Source organism: Vicia villosa, linkage group LG3 (assembly GCF_029867415.1).
Source record: "Vicia villosa cultivar HV-30 ecotype Madison, WI linkage group LG3, Vvil1.0, whole genome shotgun sequence".
NCBI lineage: Eukaryota > Viridiplantae > Streptophyta > Magnoliopsida > Fabales > Fabaceae > Vicia > Vicia villosa.
This window is the reverse complement of record NC_081182.1, coordinates 35947764-35966131: the sequence shown is the minus strand read 5'-3', so window position 1 is coordinate 35966131 and position 18368 is coordinate 35947764. Positions and strand designations below refer to the sequence as shown.

The 18368-nt window shown below is 36.5% G+C and overlaps 3 protein-coding genes across 5 annotated transcripts; all 3 read left to right on the top strand.

The window, feature by feature from the left end:
• The first annotated feature begins 520 nt into the window (after positions 1–520).
• On the top strand, positions 521–4496 carry LOC131660995 (uncharacterized). Of its 2 annotated transcripts, none has more exons than XM_058930383.1 (2): positions 521–665; positions 1637–4496. In XM_058930383.1, exon 2 carries the CDS (start codon positions 1795–1797, stop codon positions 4237–4239), a length of 2445 nt encoding a protein of 814 aa, XP_058786366.1. In that variant the 5' UTR covers positions 521–665; positions 1637–1794; the 3' UTR covers positions 4240–4496. The 2 variants fall into 2 exon arrangements, with proteins under 2 accessions (XP_058786366.1, XP_058786367.1); XM_058930384.1 differs by lacking the exon at positions 521–665 and adding an exon at positions 680–989.
• Positions 4497–6477: 1981 nt separating this feature from the next.
• LOC131660994 (nuclear transcription factor Y subunit C-1-like) lies at positions 6478–8889 on the top strand. 2 transcript variants are annotated; one of them, XM_058930381.1, is made up of 2 exons: positions 6478–7201; positions 8627–8889. In XM_058930381.1, exon 1 carries the CDS (start codon positions 6540–6542, stop codon positions 7197–7199), a length of 660 nt encoding a protein of 219 aa, XP_058786364.1. In that variant the 5' UTR covers positions 6478–6539; the 3' UTR covers positions 7200–7201; positions 8627–8889. The 2 variants fall into 2 exon arrangements, with proteins under 2 accessions (XP_058786364.1, XP_058786363.1); XM_058930380.1 differs by having other exon boundaries at positions 6479–7201; positions 8630–8889.
• Positions 8890–15827: 6938 nt separating this feature from the next.
• On the top strand, positions 15828–18221 carry LOC131660990 (acetolactate synthase 2, chloroplastic). Its single transcript, XM_058930375.1, has one exon. The coding sequence runs from the start codon at positions 15888–15890 to the stop codon at positions 17871–17873; it is 1986 nt and encodes a 661-aa protein (XP_058786358.1). The 5' UTR covers positions 15828–15887; the 3' UTR covers positions 17874–18221.
• Positions 18222–18368: the final 147 nt, after the last annotated feature.

Genomic DNA, 18368 nt, shown 5'->3' with positions numbered 1-18368 from the left:
TTTCTATTCTTTTCGCATTTCCCTTTCTCTGTACATTCTCTTTACACCTTTTCGCAAAAAGAATAAAATACATCATTAATCACACAAAAATACTCATAAAGATATATATGTCATAGAACAATAACTTTTACTAAATTGTTTTATTTACTTCATTGAAACGATGCAACACATCGTTTTGCAAACACTGCTTCGAGATAAATACATATAAATAAGGATGAAATCGAACCTATTACAATAACTTAATGAAACAGTAATAAATTTTAGTACCATTTTAATTTAATGCATTTAATATTATATACATTTCATATATCTAGACAACTACAGTAGTATTTTCAAAATAAAACCAAAAAGTATACTAGTAAATATATTACCGTACTTTACACGATAAATTATTATTAGGTCAAATTTAATTAATAAAAATACTTTATACATTTTTTTTTATTTAAAAAAAAATTAAGAAGTGAATGAAAAACAGTATAAAAGGCTCTTAACATATTGGCAAAAACATGCACCGCACAGAGTAAGCTTTGAAACTCTGATCGGAGCCCAATTCTCTCAACTTTTCAACCCACCGGTTTCTCTAATTTTCATTATTCATAAAACACAAACAGCTTCATTATTTTTTTTTTTCAATTTCTCATTTTCCTTCGTTCATCTCTGTTAAGGTGCGTCTTTTATATTCTTATTCACTATTTCTCTTCATTTTTTATTTCAATCAATGCGCGTTAAAATTTCGTTATTTTATTTATCAGTTCGTATAATCTGTAGTTACACTAGTTTATATCTTGATTCTGTTTGAAAAAAATGGGATTTTTGTTTTGTTTTGAGATGGTTATTTTTTGTTTTGTTTTTACGGTTTTTATGTCGTAACCGAACCACCAATGCCGTCTACGACAACCTCAACGAAGCGGTGCTGTGTATTGGAACCACATTACTGTGGTTAATCCGAAACGTTGAATTCTACATGGTGAAAAATCTTTTAGAAAAAGGTTTTAGTTTTTTGCTTTTTATTGTTATTTCTTTGTGATTGTTGTTTGATGTTTATTCATGAAGGGATGCATGAGCGATAGTTTGTGTTGTTTTTAAGTCTCATGGTTTGAGTTTCGATTGATTTTTTGGTCGATTGTATTGTTCGTTATGGATGTTTGTAAAATTTGTTCAATTGAAGAGTTGGGCAAGCAAGAATTTACTTGTGATAGATTAGGAGAAGCATGTGTTGTTTTGTTAATGTTGCCCTAATTTTGAAAGTGATTGAAACTGCTGTTTGATGGTGTATGTTTTGAAATTATGCCATGATTCCTGTTTTATTTTGCAATTCGATTTGATTGTTTGCTAGATTGTGGTAGGGCATTGAGAACCTGAGATTGTGTTGGAAACCTAACTTTATGATATTGATTTGTTTATTTTGCAAATTTGGTACTCAAATATCTGCATTGAATTTGTAGTTACTTGATTATTTAGAGAAAAATTGGGAATTAATGGATTGGAATAAGCATTTACATAACTTCATTAGGTGTTATCTGTTAGACTGTTAACGATTGTTTCTCTTGTTTTGTGAAAATTTGATTACACAGTTTTGATAATTTTTTCATTTCTTTGTTGGTAATGTTGTTTTGTCATCTTGGATTGTTTACAGGTTTCTTAGGTCTGTGCGATTAAGGGAAGCATCTTTATTGCATGCACTGAGTTGTCGGATTCTTGGTGTGAATATTTATTCACTCCTCGTTGATGTTTCTTCGGTGTTATGCTTGGAATCAGAAAGAGTGATTAGCCGGAGAAACAGACCAGTTAGTAATGGAATGTTCCGAAGATGGTGCCTTAAGGGTGAAAAAGATGGCAGAGAAGAGGTTTTTACAGGATAACTTTGGGGTTGCAAAACTACTTGCAACGAAGGCTCGGTCCCTGAATCCCAATATTGATGGCATCAATGAACTTCTGGCTACCATTGATGTGTATATAGCTGCTGAAAAAAAAGTTGGGGCAGATGTAAATTGGTACGAGGTACTTGGGGCACAGCCCTTGGATGATGATGATACAATTCGGAGATGTTACAGGCAGAAGGCTCTTACTCTGCATCCGGATAAAAACAAGTCGGTGGGTGCAGACGGTGCATTTAAGCTGGTCTCTCAGGCTTGGACTGTATTATCTGATAAAACTAAGAGAGCCGCCTTTGATCAGAAGTGCCACTTATGGGAGTCCTTCAAAAGGATTAGTGGTGGTATACCTCAGAATAGTTTGTTTGATACTGTTAACCTTGGTGGGAAACCGTCTGAGCCTGCTACTCGTGGTGGTTTGTTTAATGCTGCTAACCGGAAGGACAGAGATCTCACGAGTGGCGCTCATGCCAATCCTACTCCAAGACCTCCTGTATCTGCTCGATATAATAGTTTGTTTAATTCTGCTACCGTGAAGGACATAGATCATACGAGTGCTGCTCACACCAATCCTTCTCCAAAAGCCCCTATTGATAAACCGACTTCATTTTGGACTGTGTGCAGTTTCTGCAGGACACATTACGAGTACTTTACTGTTTATAAAAACTGCAATATTGTTTGTGCCGGCTGCAAGAAGCCATTTTTTGCTTCTGAGACACCACCCCCGCCTTTAATTGCTAATGCTTCACCCACTTCAAGAGCTGCTTTGTTGAAGCAGCATAAGTTCAACTCAACCGGATTGGTAAGAAACAACCATGTCTCAAGTAGGACACTGAACTTTGCCGGAAATTCCAGTGGACAGACATCAGTTTCTACTGTTTCTGGGGCTCTTGGTCATTTTAATAGGCCATCTGTGAATTTGAAGAGAAGGCATGAAGATTCGACACCTCTCATGAGTGAGGAGACACATTTAGGGAAAACTCATGTTTTTGAAAGAACTGTTGCAGGTTCAGATTTTCAGCCTTCTTTGAAAAAAAGGTGCCCAGGTGAACATAAAGTTGATAGTGATAGACTAGGCATGGAAGCTGAAATGGCATCAAAAAAAGGAATAAGCTCTACCAATGTGTCTGGGTCTCTGAAGAATAGTTTTGATGCAGGAAAGGTTAGTGCTTCCGGAAATTCCAGACGAAATGGTATTAGGGACATGTCTCAGCAGAATATGAAGAACATCTTGGCAGAAAAGGCTCGGAAGGTGATTTGTAAGAAACTTGATGAGTGGAAGGAGAGTAGTAGAAAGCTTGATGAATGGAAGGCGATTCGTAAGACGCTTGATGAACGGTATCCGTCTTCTACATTAAAGAATACTGGTGCAGAAGTCAAAGTGAAGGAGAAGGAAAAGGCTATTAATGGTGTGAAGCCTGGTCCAAAAGAAATCGTTGTTTCTGAGACCAACAACTCTATCTCTGCTGTTTCAGAGGTGCCTCTTTCTGTCACAATGAGTGTTCCAGATCCAGATTTCCATGACTTTGATGGGGATCGAGTTGAAGACTCTTTTGATGAGAACCAAGTGTGGGCTGTATATGATGATGAAGATGGAATGCCACGCTACTATGCCTTTATCCACAGTGTGATCTCAAAGAATCCATTCCAAATGAAGATAACCTGGCTGAGCTCTAAAACCAATGATGAGTTTGCACCAATAAGGTGGGTCGGTTCTGGCTTTCCAAAAACCACCGGGGATCTTCGACTAGGCAAGCGTGTAATCAGCAGCAATCTGAATTCTTTCTCGCACAGGGTTAAGTGGACAAAAGGTCCAAAAGGAATTTTCCGTATATATCCCAAGAAAGGGGATGTTTGGGCTTTATATCAGAACTGGTCCCCTGATTGGGATGAACTTACTAAAGATAATGTCATACATCAATACGAAATGGTGGAAGTGCTTGACGACTACAGTGAAGAGCACGGTCTAAACGTTGCTCCCCTTTCCAAGGTTGCAGGTTTCAAGACAGTATTCCGCCAGAATGCTGACCCGAGAAAAATCAGGAACATTCCAAGGGAAGAGATGTTTCGCTTTTCACACCAAGTACCTTCATACTTGCTTACCGGAGAAGAAGGTGAAAATGCTCCTAAAGGTTTCTTGGAGCTGGATCCTGCTTCTACACCTATGGAACTTCTTCAGCTCATCACTGATCCTCCAACCCAAGAAAAGGAAATGCCAGTTGAAAATTCTTCAAAAGATGACTTGAAGCACAAGGACAATTCTAGCGCGAGAAACAAGGCGGCTGAAGCACAGGCAGGGAAGGTTTGGCCTGAGAATTTGCTGGTATACAAGCGGAAACGTTTTAAGGTAAAAAGGGATCAGTGAAGTGAAGTGGGTAGTAGTTGTGAATAATAGAATTGAATTGAAGAGATTGTGTTCCATTTAGCTTTAGAGTTAGCCTATTCAATTCAAATACTTTTGCAAAACCATAGTTTATAATCACCAATTCAAACTAAATTGCTTTTGTTGTTATTGTTGTATATTGGCAGTTAGTCCTACAATTTTGCTTTTGGTTGTTACATCTGTAGGGCTCTTTGAAATGCCAATGTAAGCCAGTTACTAGCTTCTTTAAGTCAATAAAATTCAGCATAATTTTATTCATATCCTTCTATATGCCTCCTGCTCTCAACACTGATACACAATTGTTTTGTTCCTTTGACTAATTAAGTTAAAGTTTTGGAATGTAGTGTGTCAAAACCGCTGTTATTGTAATTTAATCAAACTCACTTTTAGTTTAAATGTGTAATTAGGTCGATTTTTTCTCACAATGAAATTAGAAGCCTTAAAAACCACATAAAAATCATTCTGGTTTTTTCAAACTATATTATTTATCATTATAAAATGATAAATTAAAACTAAAACGAGTAAATCATGAAATTAGTCTTTTCATTCAATAGAACACTCTCAAACAAGTTTATGAGATTATAATTTGAAAAAAAGAGTAAACTGTTAAATTTGTTGAATGTTATAATCAAATTTTACTCATATTTTAATCATTCAATATTGATAGCAATATTAACAATTAAATTTATGACAAATAGTTAAATATAAGAACAAGAACAATACGAATGGAAATCCTATTTTAACTGATAAAAGTCGATATTGTTAGGTTGAAGTTAGACGTCATCAAAGTTTAAATTGATACTCGTTGTTTTGTGAGTTTTTAGTAGTTACTAACACTTTGTCTACAACTCATTATCTTTTTTGAAATGTTCATAATTTTAATGACATATTTTAAAGTTCTATAGCATTGTAGATTAATTTAAAGGTTTATTCACTTAAAAAGATCTTTGACTCATAAAAATATTAAGTGATTACTCAAATCAAAACTTTATCTAGTTGAGGGGTTGCATAAGACTCTCTGCCTAAAAGGCATGGGAAGGAGTTCAAATAGCTAAGAATGTCAACACGTATTGTATTAGAAAACTAATTTGGGACATTGTTCTGTACAATAAAAAAACTCTAGGCTAATATTCTCTTCAATAAGTATGTATCTGGTGCTCGCATTATATCCCACACGAATACAGACTCTCTCACCTTAAATTATATAATCAAAGTTAAGAATGTGCTAAAATATGAGTTTGTTTGGAGGATAGATTATGGGTCTTCATCCTTCTAGTTTAATTATTGAACCTCCCTTGTTGTGCTTGTTGCAATCGTCCCATATGTTGATATTCACGACCTGGCTCTAATCGTGAAAAACATTTGTTCAACAAGACTGCCTCATCTCAAACTTAAAAATGATAAAGGGGATGCTCGCCACTCAACTTCCCAACATTCTTGGTCCTGGATAGGGAAGCTTCACCTCATTGAAAAAACCAAATTTTTGTTTTGGCTGGCCTCACACAACTATGTCTCTTCTCTTACAATATTGCATTAACAGAAACTTCAAATGACAGTTTTATGCACTATTGTGATTGGAATGATGAATCATTCCTATATACTGTTTGAGATTGTAGATATTCCAAAAAATTATGATAAATCCTAAGTTTGCTAACTTCAGATGTTCACAATCAGGATGTAGATGTCCCAAATTTCTTCATACCTCAGGATGTTAACAATTGACTTATAAATGATATGTCGAATGAATGAAAAGAATCATTTTGCATCAGAAATTTGTAGGGTTTGGAGAAACTCAACATGCATCACTAAGGAAGTCATTCCCTTGTATCGCCCTTACCTTAGCAATGTGGAGCATGATAGACTTCTTCCATAGTTGTTTCAGCAACCCACAACTTGAATAAGAGACACATTTAATGAAATACCCTGAACCACCCTCATACAATTTTAAATGTTGATGGAAGTAGCCGAACCCCTGTCAAAGCATAGCAGGTTATGAAAAAATCATGAGCAACTCATCCGGTGTTAAGAAAACATGATTTTATGGTTACTTATTTTGATCTTCAAGCACTCTTCAAGTTGAACTCCATGTCATCAAACCAATGACTAACAATTTAAAAAAAAAACAAAAAAAAAAAGCCGGAAAAAAGGAAAAGAAAAAAAATCCCGTGCCCTAGGCCCTACCTTATCCCATCAAACTAAATTGATTTCCTTCCATTAAATTCCCAATTCCATCAAAATCAAGAGCCACCAATTCTCACTCTAAAACATCATCCATCATCATCATGGAGAACAACAACAACAACCACAACCAACAACAACAAACCCAATATCCACCTCCGCAACCCACGGCGGCCACTCCTCCACCATTCCAACACCTCTTACAGCAACAACAGCAACAGCTTCAAATGTTCTGGTCCTACCAAAGACAAGAAATCGAACACGTCAACGACTTCAAAAACCACCAACTCCCATTAGCACGCATTAAGAAAATCATGAAAGCCGACGAAGACGTCCGCATGATCTCCGCCGAAGCACCCATCCTCTTCGCTAAAGCCTGCGAGCTTTTCATTCTCGAACTCACCATTCGCTCTTGGCTTCATGCGGAAGAGAATAAACGACGGACCTTGCAGAAAAACGACATCGCTGCTGCTATTACGAGAACCGATATTTTTGATTTTTTGGTTGATATTGTTCCGAGAGATGAGATTAAAGATGAAGCTACCATTGTTGGGGCTACTGCGAGTGGTGTTCCTTATTATTATCCTCCTATGGGGCAACCTGCCGGGATGATGATTGGTCGTCCGGCGGTTGATCCGGCTACGGGGGTTTATGTTCAGCCGCCTTCTCAGGCTTGGCAGTCTGTTTGGCAGACTGGTGCGGATGATGGTTCGTATGCTGCTGCCGGTGGTGGTGCCAGTGGTCACCACAATGTCGATGGCTAGAGGTATCGTTTTGTTTTATTTTTTAGGGGATGAATTTTTGTTTTGAACTATGAAGCACAAACACTTAGACATAGACTCTAGTAATAGTTTTAGAAAATAGAACTGATTAGTGTTGGTGAGGCTTGGCGAGTAGGGGTTTTACTGGTTGGAGACAGGAGTTTGTTTAAATGGTCGTTTTGAGGTAGTGTTAGAGTAGTCAATCCCGGATAGCAGCGCGGAGCGGCCGACTCCAAAAATGGGGTAGCAGCTGGATGAGAGCTATTTGATCATTTTTTTTTTTTTTTTGGGATAAATTACATGAATACATTATAAACGTATGAAGTGAGAGGTGAGGGAGGAACTTGTGTTTTTTGTTTTGGAACGGCTGAAGTGTTGAGTTTGTTTAAATGTTCGTTTTGAGGTAGTGGCGCCGTTTTGTTACTTAAAATGCATATTGGTATGAATAATCATTATGCAATTATGAAGGGATATTCTGTTTTTATAGATAGATGATTCATTGGTTGGTTTGAACATAAGTATACTAGATATTGTATAAATAAATGTGTAGAGCTTATTCATAAGATTTGATTACCTTGCATGTCATTTCTTGGTTTTTAGTTACATTCATTGTATTCAATTTTAGTGTATATCTCTGCTAATGACTTTACTTTCCTACTGTTTTAGTCCAATGTGTCTCTTTGTTCGACCGTATAGTAGGCTTTATCAAAAAAATGATGGTTGGTGTTAGATGATGTATTTGCATTTTCCATTTCACTAGGCGGGGTCAGTTGGTTCTTCTGTTTTTCTATTTCAGTTATTATTCTTTCGTCATGAAAGGACGGTACAGAACTTACCAACAATGGCAGTTTAAATGGTCAAGGTTGATTTTACTCATTACTTCCATCAAATATGTTTAGCCTAGAAAGCTGTTGGATTTAGAGCTCCTCCAGCCATCAATTAGTTTATTCAAATTCCGTAGGGCTAAATTTAACTGATGGATTTCTTTCCAGATTATAATATCAAACAAATCAATTAACACTTTTTACCTGCAAAATCTGCTAAATGTGGTTTGAATTTATATCAAGTTGCATTCCTTTAATAACATTCATCTTATACAACACTTGCTTTATTTTCTTTGCAAAATTTGAGCCTCTGTTACTTTAATGTGATACTGGATTACTCAGTAGCACATTTGAAAATTTGATTGCGACTTTTCAAATTAGATTTGTTGCACTGCATGAGAGTAATAACTTAACTCAGAATTAACCCATGTGCACTTGTGCTCCAACACGCACAGCCATGTTAATTTATATGCATAATCATAAGTGGAACTGGCAACTTTGTTATATACCATTCAGATCTTTCTCTTTTTCATTTGGCGTGTTTTTTTGTTTATACTAATGTCTGGAAATGGTTCCAATGCCTTTGGTGGTTTCCTTTTTGCTCAGCAGCTAAGTAACCACACCGCTGAAGATGGATTGTCAAGACGCTGGACTTCTGCTATGTTGCTTGGAATTTTTTTATTGCTTGCAATTTAGAAATGGTTTTGTTAACTTAATTTGTATGGGGTGGCATCAAGAACATGTTAACTTGATGATCAACAGCATGATTTAACTGTGTATGTACAAAAAGTAAAATGGAACAATGATCCTTCTGTGCAATGTGTGAAACGTGTTAATCCTGCTAACAGATTTTAGGCTGTGTTCTTGCAGATGTTTCCTAATTCCTATGATACTAATTGTATGTTTGTGTTGGATGCAAGTGTGAGTGGTTAAGTCTCACCTCACCGGGCATAATGTTGGATTTATAAGAGAGGTGACTCGTATACCTGGTTCCGAACTATTTTAGTTTATTTACTACAATGGTCTTGTGATTGAGAAAGAAATTGTGACAGATTCAAGCTCATAAAATTGTTTCTATTAGTGCAAATGATCTTGAAATTCAAGTTTTGTTAACAAGTTCTTGAAGCTTTTTTAGGCTTTGAACACTAAAAAAATTGTTGATACCAGTTGTGTAGAATTTGGTTTGTTATTATGTGTTCAAATAGTGTACCATACCAATCCCAGGAACTCAAAAACGTTGAACTCAAAAAAATAAGAGGATCAGAGTTTGTAGAGTACTCAATTTGTAGTACTCAATTTGTACGCAATGATCAACAAACACATAACTAATCAAAATGAAAGACCGCATCTAATTACGGCTCTGTTTTGTTCAACATTTAAAATGTATTTTAAATTTAACACGAAAAGGAGAGAGAGAATTTTAATGGACAAACAATATAAAATCATATTTTATACCATTTGCATATTTAAGATTAAATTTAAATTAAATTTTTTCGAGTCTAAGTGTATGTTTGGATTGACTGCTGAAAAAATTGATTTTGACATAATTGATTATATTAAAATTGATTTTAATAGAATTGATTTTATTAGAATTAAATTTAACATAATTGATTTATCTTTAGATATATTTATAAAAGTGAGTTGAACAATATATTTAAACTCAGAAATTGTAGTTAAAAGTAAAATCAATTCTTAAAACAAGATCAATTCTATTTTAAAAGAATCAAACATCTTATAATCGCTCCAAAATCAATTATATATTTTTAAAATTATTTTTGACCCATTTAAAAGTCAAATCAAACATACTATAAATATTTTTAAAAAAGTATTGTTTCTCCACTAGGGACTGGGATCCACTGCAGTAAAAAATGATGCGGCCACTGCAGTTAAAGGTATACAAACCATTGGATCAATTTTTTATCCATTCTCCACCATTAGATGAGTTTATTTCAAAAAATATTTAAAAAATTCTTGTGGAGAGAGATAGACACAAGTGACTTTAGGGGATTAATTTCCCTAGCTGTTTTACAAGCTTGTGGGTTGTTAATCAAATATCATTCTTTCGGAAAAAAAGAAGAAAGAAAGTAAAATTAATTTTGTATTTGGTGTGAGTATAATGGTATATATCCTGTTTATATTTATGTGTAAACACTTATATGTATGTATATGTGAATAAGTGATGATCTTTTCCCTAACTCTATGACCAGATATATGTAGCCTTTCTTCTTTGGACTGGTCAATGTTTTCACCTACAAACCTGGTCGCTCATCATTTGAATTGTGATTTTGTCTATAACATGGCAGGTGACTCTTTCAATATAAGATGTTGTGGCGAGATTGATAGCCCAAGACTAATAATATTAAAGAATATCTCGATCCACCCCTTATACTCTTACACACCTAGTGAAATTTCATTTATGCCTCCGGATTTCGGAGATACACATAAGGATGCACATTTCTTTTTGCTAATTTTTTTCTGGAGTTACATCTATGCAAGCATTTTAAACTAGTAAACATTGGGAAAAACTTCAAATTAATTCAGTTCAGGTTTTTTCTGTAGCTACATCTACAGAACGTCTTAGCGCCAGAATATTTCGTAGATGTAGCTCTGGAACTATCTGATATACTTTAAACGAGCATGATCACTCTCCAGTTGTTGTTTTTCTTCTTCAACACTCATCTTCACCAAGCTAAAAATCCTACATCATCAATATCATTTTTCACTCCAAAACTCCGACTTTTTGGTGCAACAAATCAAAGAGAGCAAGAGAAGACTGGATTTCAGGTAAAGATTTAACTTTGTCCATTACGTTGCTCAGATTAAGCATCAAATTTTTATTAAAAAATGTAACATTGTTTCTGTAGGTGCAACTCTGGAACATGTTGAACATGAACACGTTCCGTAGGTACATCTCCAAAACACGTGTGTGCTGTTTTTTCAGCATTTTTGTAATTTTATGTTATTTTTGTTATTGTTTACAAATAGGTATGGTGCACCCCGATAATATTTCAAAAGAATTAGTTTCTACAAACAATGTTTCTTTGAGTGTTGAAGGGGTTGTCATAAAGGCGGTAGATGTCGACGGTGAATTTAATAACAAGCAAGAGTTTGATGATCGTGATAGCATGCTCACATGGATTCGTAGGAATGAAACTAGCCTTGGTTTTGGTGTGGTAATAGGAAGATCAAATAATGGTTCGGAAAGAATAAATGCTTTCGTAACAATGTTGTACAAAAGAAACGGGAGATACCATACTCCTCTAAGGAGGTTTAAAAGAGACGACACGAGTAGTAGAAAATGCAAGTGTCCATTTAAAATTCGTGGTTATATGTTGGCTAGCAAGAAGTGGAAATTTAGTTTTATTTGTGTTTTGCATAACCATGAATTGGGCTTAAAGTTACAAGGTCATCCTAATGTATGTCGGCTCAAACTGGAAGAGAAGACATGTATTAGTGACGTGTCCTTGAATCTTGTCCAACCGGAAAATATACTTGCCACATTGAAACAGAAGTGACCAGACAATGTATCAAATATAAGTCAAGTGTATAATATTTGGTACAATAATAACAAGGCGATTAGGGGAGATATAAGTGAGATGTAACAACTATTGAAGTTGTTGGATGATAACGGTTACGTGTTTCGGTACAGAACTTGCGACGATGCAGTTACAGTCCGAGATATTTTTTTAGACTCATCCGGATTTGATAAAGTTGTTCAACACATTCTCAACAGTGCTCATTCTCAATTTTACCCACAAGACCAACAAGTATAGACTTCCACAAGCTTTTGGGATATTATCTAAGTGATTCAAACATTATCCAAGTTGATTTGCCATTTAGGGAAGAAAGGCACCATTGCCATTTTGGAAAAGTAAGCTTTTTGCACAAAGTCCACTCCTTGAGCCTCTAACTTGTTCCTTCTGCATACACTCAACATACAAGCTCAGAAGCAACATATTTAAAGTGTCCAACTACTCTAAAGATCTTTGTATTATCCATTAAAACCATAACTTTCTCATTTTCTTCACAAACAAGCAAAGTTATACAATTTGAAATCAGGAGAGCCAAATGATCTGACCCCCCCCCCTCAAAAAAATCACAAATTGAGCCTATAAATAGAGGCCTTTGGTTCTGAAACAAAACATACAGAAATTCTCAAAATCACTACTCCACTTGAAACTTCAAAATTGTCACTTTGCATAAACTTAGCATTTTTGAGTTCCAAGTATTTTCTATGTCAAACAACCATACAAACACCTTCCATACACTTATAGAAACTATTCAAGCCTTAACATTAGGTCTGTAACACCTTGAACACCATTCCCCATTTTCAACTTTTGCCACTTGCAAGAGGATTCGGGTAGGAGCATCCAGGCCATTTCAAAGGGTTCTAAACATTCAAACAGCTTCACGAAGGTCCAAGGAAGCAGTTCAGATCATTCAACCACTCTGGAAGTGCTCTAAAACACCTTTCGATTTCCAAATTCAGAGGTAACTTGATCTAGTGCATCCTTTAAAAAACTAACATAGGCGCCAGTCCAAATGGCACATCCCTTTATGTTGCAACGCAGACTACACCATCATACTCTCTTCCATACTGCATGTGCCACATTGAATGGTGCCTTTGCATCCATGCATGCAACCTGCCACCCTATATGCTGCCATGCTGCCAACCTCGTATGCGCCATATTGAATGGCGCCTAGCAAAGAAAAATAATGCATGCACCAATGGTAATGGCTCCTAGGTGTTGGACTACATGCAACGTTCAATTGTTGCATTTAACACGTAAAAACCAATCAACCACTCAATTCCTTATAAATACCACTTTCACTCACTTCATTTTCATCATCAACAAACACTTTCCTAACTCATTTTTATCATCAACAAACACACTTTCCTTACTCATTTTTATCATCAACAAACACACATAAACTTTCTAAAAATGACGCTCTTAACCATGGGTGATACACATAGAGGAACCGTCAATAACATTGTGAAATTTGTAAGTTTTTATTTGCAAGAATGTATGCATTTCTTTTCCTTAATATTTTTTCTTTATGAAAAACTTATGTATGTTTTTTTTAGGATCAAAAGAGATTTCGTTATCATGTACATGAATATATCCCAAACGACGTGTTCATAGAACCCTATTTACATCATGCCGGTTTAGGTAATGTTCTCAACATCTTTTTCTACTCAATTAATTATAAATTTATCCTCGCATTACTAGAAAGATGGAAACCCAAAACACACATTTTTCATCTTCCAAGTGGAAAGTGTACTGATACAATAGAGAATGCGTACATGTTGTTGGGTCTACGTATCGAAGGTAAGGATGTTAATGGAAAAGCTAACCAAGACAATGTAATACGTGAGGAACTTTTGGGTGCCGATTTGTTTGAAGAAGCAGTGATAGGCCAAGGTATTCATCTAAGTCACCTTAAACATCATTATAGAAATATGGTATTAAACAAAAATTCTCGAGAACAAAAAATAATAATTAAAACTAGATGTCATATTATGATGCTATTTGGTCACTTTTTATTTCCCGAAACTACAAGTAATATTGTAAATTTAACGTATTTATATTTGTTAAAAGACATAGATAAAACAACAAAATATAGTTTAGATTCAACCATTTTATCCCGTTTATATAGTTCTTTGTGTAAAAGCGCAAACAACGGTACTTGTTCATTTTGTTCATGCACAATTTTGCTCCAAGCATGGGCTTGGTAGAGGATGTCGTCCCTAGCCCCGTCAACGACAACGACTTCATATTCCCCTACGCGACAAAGTAAATTTGTAATATTATTTCCATTTACTTACTTTATACTATAAATAACTCTAAATAATTTACTTTCACTCTTTTGGGTTAGATGGTCCACTCAAGGGATGAACTACAATAAATGTTCTAAACATTGTATAACAGCTTATCGAAATCTTTTGGACCACCTTGGATGAGATGATGTATTACAACTAAATTATTCATCTTGGTAATTTAGTTTTAATATTAACCATTTACTAATCTAATAATATATTTCCCCTCTACATTTTATTTGGAGGCCATATCTGGGCCTGAACCATGAAATTAACCAAGAAGATGTTGTCGCTTGGGCAGTAACAACAATGATCATCATGTTCACTACTGTGAAGATACACCATGTGACCTTGTCAAACTTCAGTCCGACATGCATCAACAAATCCTAGATTTTCCGACGTCTTTGGGACAATAGCATCAACTTAGAGTCGATGCCCAATGGAACTTTACCAATTGGAAAGACTTCGCTAATAATGGTGTCGTTAGTGAAGTGTTGTCATCAATGGATCATAAATGATGTTGTCATGCTATTCGAATCTAAACCAACACAGAATTATATGAATTGGTATATATCAAGTACGACAACTCAGTTTATGTCTGAACTGAGGTATTTGATCGACGAGCTTCGTCATCAAACACCCAAGATGATTACCAATCCTCCTACACCCAACAACCGACCCAACGAAATTGTCAACCCACTTACACCCAACAACCAACCCAACAACATTACTAAACAACATACATCCAACATCCAACAGAACATGATTATCTATCCACCTACACCCAACAACCAACCCAACAACATTACTAAACTCGCGACTAATTCATGCCACACCCCCAAACACAAAACCAAAAACACGACTTATACCACCAACAAACATATGTCGCCACCACATCTTACCTTAGCATCGGCGAGGCATATGATTACCACCACTTTCTACCATAGCACCCAACCAACATACACCCAAACATCATACCACCAAAACACCCAACCAATACGTACCTACCAAACACCACAACAACCATTGTTTCGTTTCCAAAACAAATCAATGTCCCAATTCAACCGTCTAGCCTGCCTACCTGTAACCCAACCAACACAACCAAACTACGACGGCATGGACACCGAGCTCGATTATGGTAGCTGAGAAGAGATGCTAGTTGTCATGGATAACACTAATATCCTAGGGATCTCGCACCGAACACCTCATGTGAGGCACCGAACACTTCAGGGGAATCGTGGGAGGCCTCTACGGCAAAGGGGAGCGTCGAGGTGTGGAGTTTGTGGTCGTTATAATCAAGCTGGTTGTTAAAATATGTGTATAAAATTTTCTCGCATATAATTCTATTTAAATTCATTAATATTAGTAATTAAATTTTATTATTATTATTTAATTATACATTTTAATTTAAAAAATAAAAAATATACATTGGCGCCATACAATTGATACATGTATATAACATTTGAACATAAGCTCAATAGATCTGACGCATGCGCCAATATGTATGGCACATGAATTCAATTTTGAAGGCGTGTGTCAGTGTGTGACACATCCTCTTTACTGTAAATTTTTTTGTTTTGTTTTGAAATTCGAGTATTTTGACATTATAGGAGAAACATGATTAATGTAGTAATTAAATTGAAAAATTAGATTACTATAAAAAAAATCATGAATAAAATCCAATTGTATTGTGTTTATTCTATGAAATTATGATTATCAAAATATTAGAAAATCGACACAAGTCTTTTTATATTGTTGACACAAGTCTTTTTATATATTGTGAAAACAAATATCTAAAAATGTAAATTAACACACGTGGATTATCGCGCGGCGAGATACACACCACAAAATGAAACCCCATCGACTGAAGTTGACTAATTTACCCTCCACACACCGATACATTATACAAAAAGACAAGGGCAAAAAAAGTAAAGAAAGAACCAAAACAACCTCAGTCACATACTATGATACTAATAATATAAACCAGACAAGACAACTGAATATTCGTATCATCACACTAGCAAACTCAAACTCTACTTCCATTCAACAATGGCCGCAGCCGCCGCCACCACCGCCGCCACCACCCCTTCCAGATCTCCGTTCACTCCATCTTCTTCTTCGTATTCCACTTTCCTTAAACGAAACTCTACTCTCACATTCCCTTTCTCTCCCATTTTCAACAAACCACCATCCATTCACACTCGTCCCCTCACTATCTCATCCTCCCTCTCCAACTCGCCGACCGCTCCACCGTCCACCATCTCCACCTCCGATGACCAACACATCTCCCGCTTCTCCTCCACCGAGCCAAGAAAAGGCGCCGACATTCTCGTCGAAGCTCTCGAGCGTCAAGGCGTCACCAACGTGTTCGCTTACCCCGGCGGAGCTTCCATGGAGATCCACCAAGCTCTAACCCGCTCCAAAACAATCCGGAACATACTCCCCCGCCACGAACAAGGTGGAGTCTTCGCCGCCGAAGGCTACGCGCGCTCCTCCGGTCTCCCTGGAGTCTGTATCGCTACCTCCGGTCCCGGTGCTACTAACCTAGTCAGCGGTCTTGCTGATGCGTTGATGGACAGTGTTCCTCTCATCGCCATTACCGGTCAAGTTCCCCGGAGAATGATCGGAACTGATGCTTTTCAAGAAACCCCAATCGTTGAAGTAACGAGATCTATCACAAAGCATAACTACCTCATTCTTGATGTTGAAGATATTCCTAGGGTTGTGAAAGAGGCTTTTTTCCTTGCAACTTCAGGTAGGCCCGGCCCGGTTCTCATCGACGTGCCTAAAGATATTCAACAACAGTTAGCAGTTCCGAATTGGGCCGAGCCCATCAAGCTCACTGGATATGTCTCCAGGCTACCCAAGATTCCTGATGAAGCTCAATTTGAACAGGTTTTGAGGTTAATATTAGAATCTAAAAAACCGGTTTTGTATGTTGGAGGTGGTTGTTTGAATTCCAGTGAGGAATTGAACCGGTTTGTCGAACTAACTGGTATTCCTGTTGCTAGTACTTTAATGGGACTTGGTAGTTACCCTATTGGAGGGGAACATTCCCTTCATATGTTGGGTATGCATGGTACTGTTTATGCTAATTATGCGGTTGATAGTAGTGATTTGTTGCTTGCTTTCGGGGTTAGGTTTGATGATCGTGTAACTGGAAAGTTAGAAGCTTTTGCGAGTAGGGCTAAGATTGTTCATATTGATATTGATTCGGCTGAGATTGGGAAGAATAAGATTCCACATCTGTCGATATGCGCTGATATGAAGGTGGCATTGGAAGGTCTAAATAGGGTTTTGGAGAGTAAAGGAGTTAAGGGTAAACTTGATTTTGAAGCTTGGAGGCAGGAGTTGAATGTTCAGAAATTGAAGTTTCCTCTCGGGTTTAAGACGTTTGAGAATGCGATTTCGCCTCAGTATGCTATTCAGGTTCTTGATGAGTTGACTAATGGAGATGCTATTATTAGTACTGGTGTTGGACAACATCAGATGTGGGCTGCTCAATTTTATGAGTATAAGAGACCTAGGCAGTGGTTAACATCTGGTGGACTCGGTGCTATGGGTTTTGGATTACCGGCTGCTATTGGTGCTGCTGTTGCTAACCCCGATGCGATCGTTGTTGATATTGATGGGGATGGTAGCTTTATAATGAATGTTCAAGAGTTGGCTACTATAAGAGTGGAGAATCTTCCAATTAAGATATTGTTGTTGAATAACCAACATTTGGGTATGGTTGTTCAATGGGAGGATAGATTCTATAAGTCAAACAGAGGTCATACTTATCTTGGTGACCCTTCTAGGGAGGAAGAGATTTTCCCCAACATGCTTGGATTTGCTGATGCTTGTGGAATACCGGCGGCTCGTGTGACAAAGAAGGAAGAGCTTCGAGAAGCTATTCAGAAAATGTTGGACACTCCTGGCCCTTATCTTCTTGATGTCATTACGCCTCATCAAGAACATGTATTGCCAATGATTCCAAGTAATGGATGTTTCAAGGATGTGATCACGGAGGGTGATGGCAGAACAAGCTACTGATTTCTTGGATCAAATAAGATATGATATTCCTTCATGTCTGTTTTGTACAATAGATATAATTAAGGCTATCGTAGTTGCAGGATTTTACACTTGGTAAGCTAAGTATTGTATTTTGTTGTAGTTTTTAATGGCATGTGTTTATGTAGAGTGAACATTATGTCGAAAGTTGATCCAATTAGCCGACTCCACTCAGTGGGATAAAACTTTGTTGTTGATGTCTCTTTGTAGAGTATCATATTTCTTGTTGTGCTGTTCTTATTTGCTGTAGTGAGATTGAGGCTGAAGTGATTGATAGTAACAACTCTTCAACTCTTAGAATTTGAATAAAATCTGATTTCAATTTGAAAATGAGATGAAGATTCTATTAGAATAGATATTGAATCTAGTTTTACTTCCCTTTTAGCATATAAAATTAACTTTTAGCTTCAACAGTTTTTAGCATTTGCACAATTTTGTTATCATAATTGGACATGTTTGGCTTCATCACCTTCATAA

Coding starts and splice junctions, on each gene's coding strand:
- LOC131660990 (XM_058930375.1), top strand. CDS start 15,888: ATGGCCGCAGCCGCCGCCACCACCGCCGCCACCACCCCTTCCAGATCT.
- LOC131660995 (XM_058930383.1), top strand. CDS start 1,795: ATGGAATGTTCCGAAGATGGTGCCTTAAGGGTGAAAAAGATGGCAGAG.
- LOC131660994 (XM_058930381.1), top strand. CDS start 6,540: ATGGAGAACAACAACAACAACCACAACCAACAACAACAAACCCAATAT.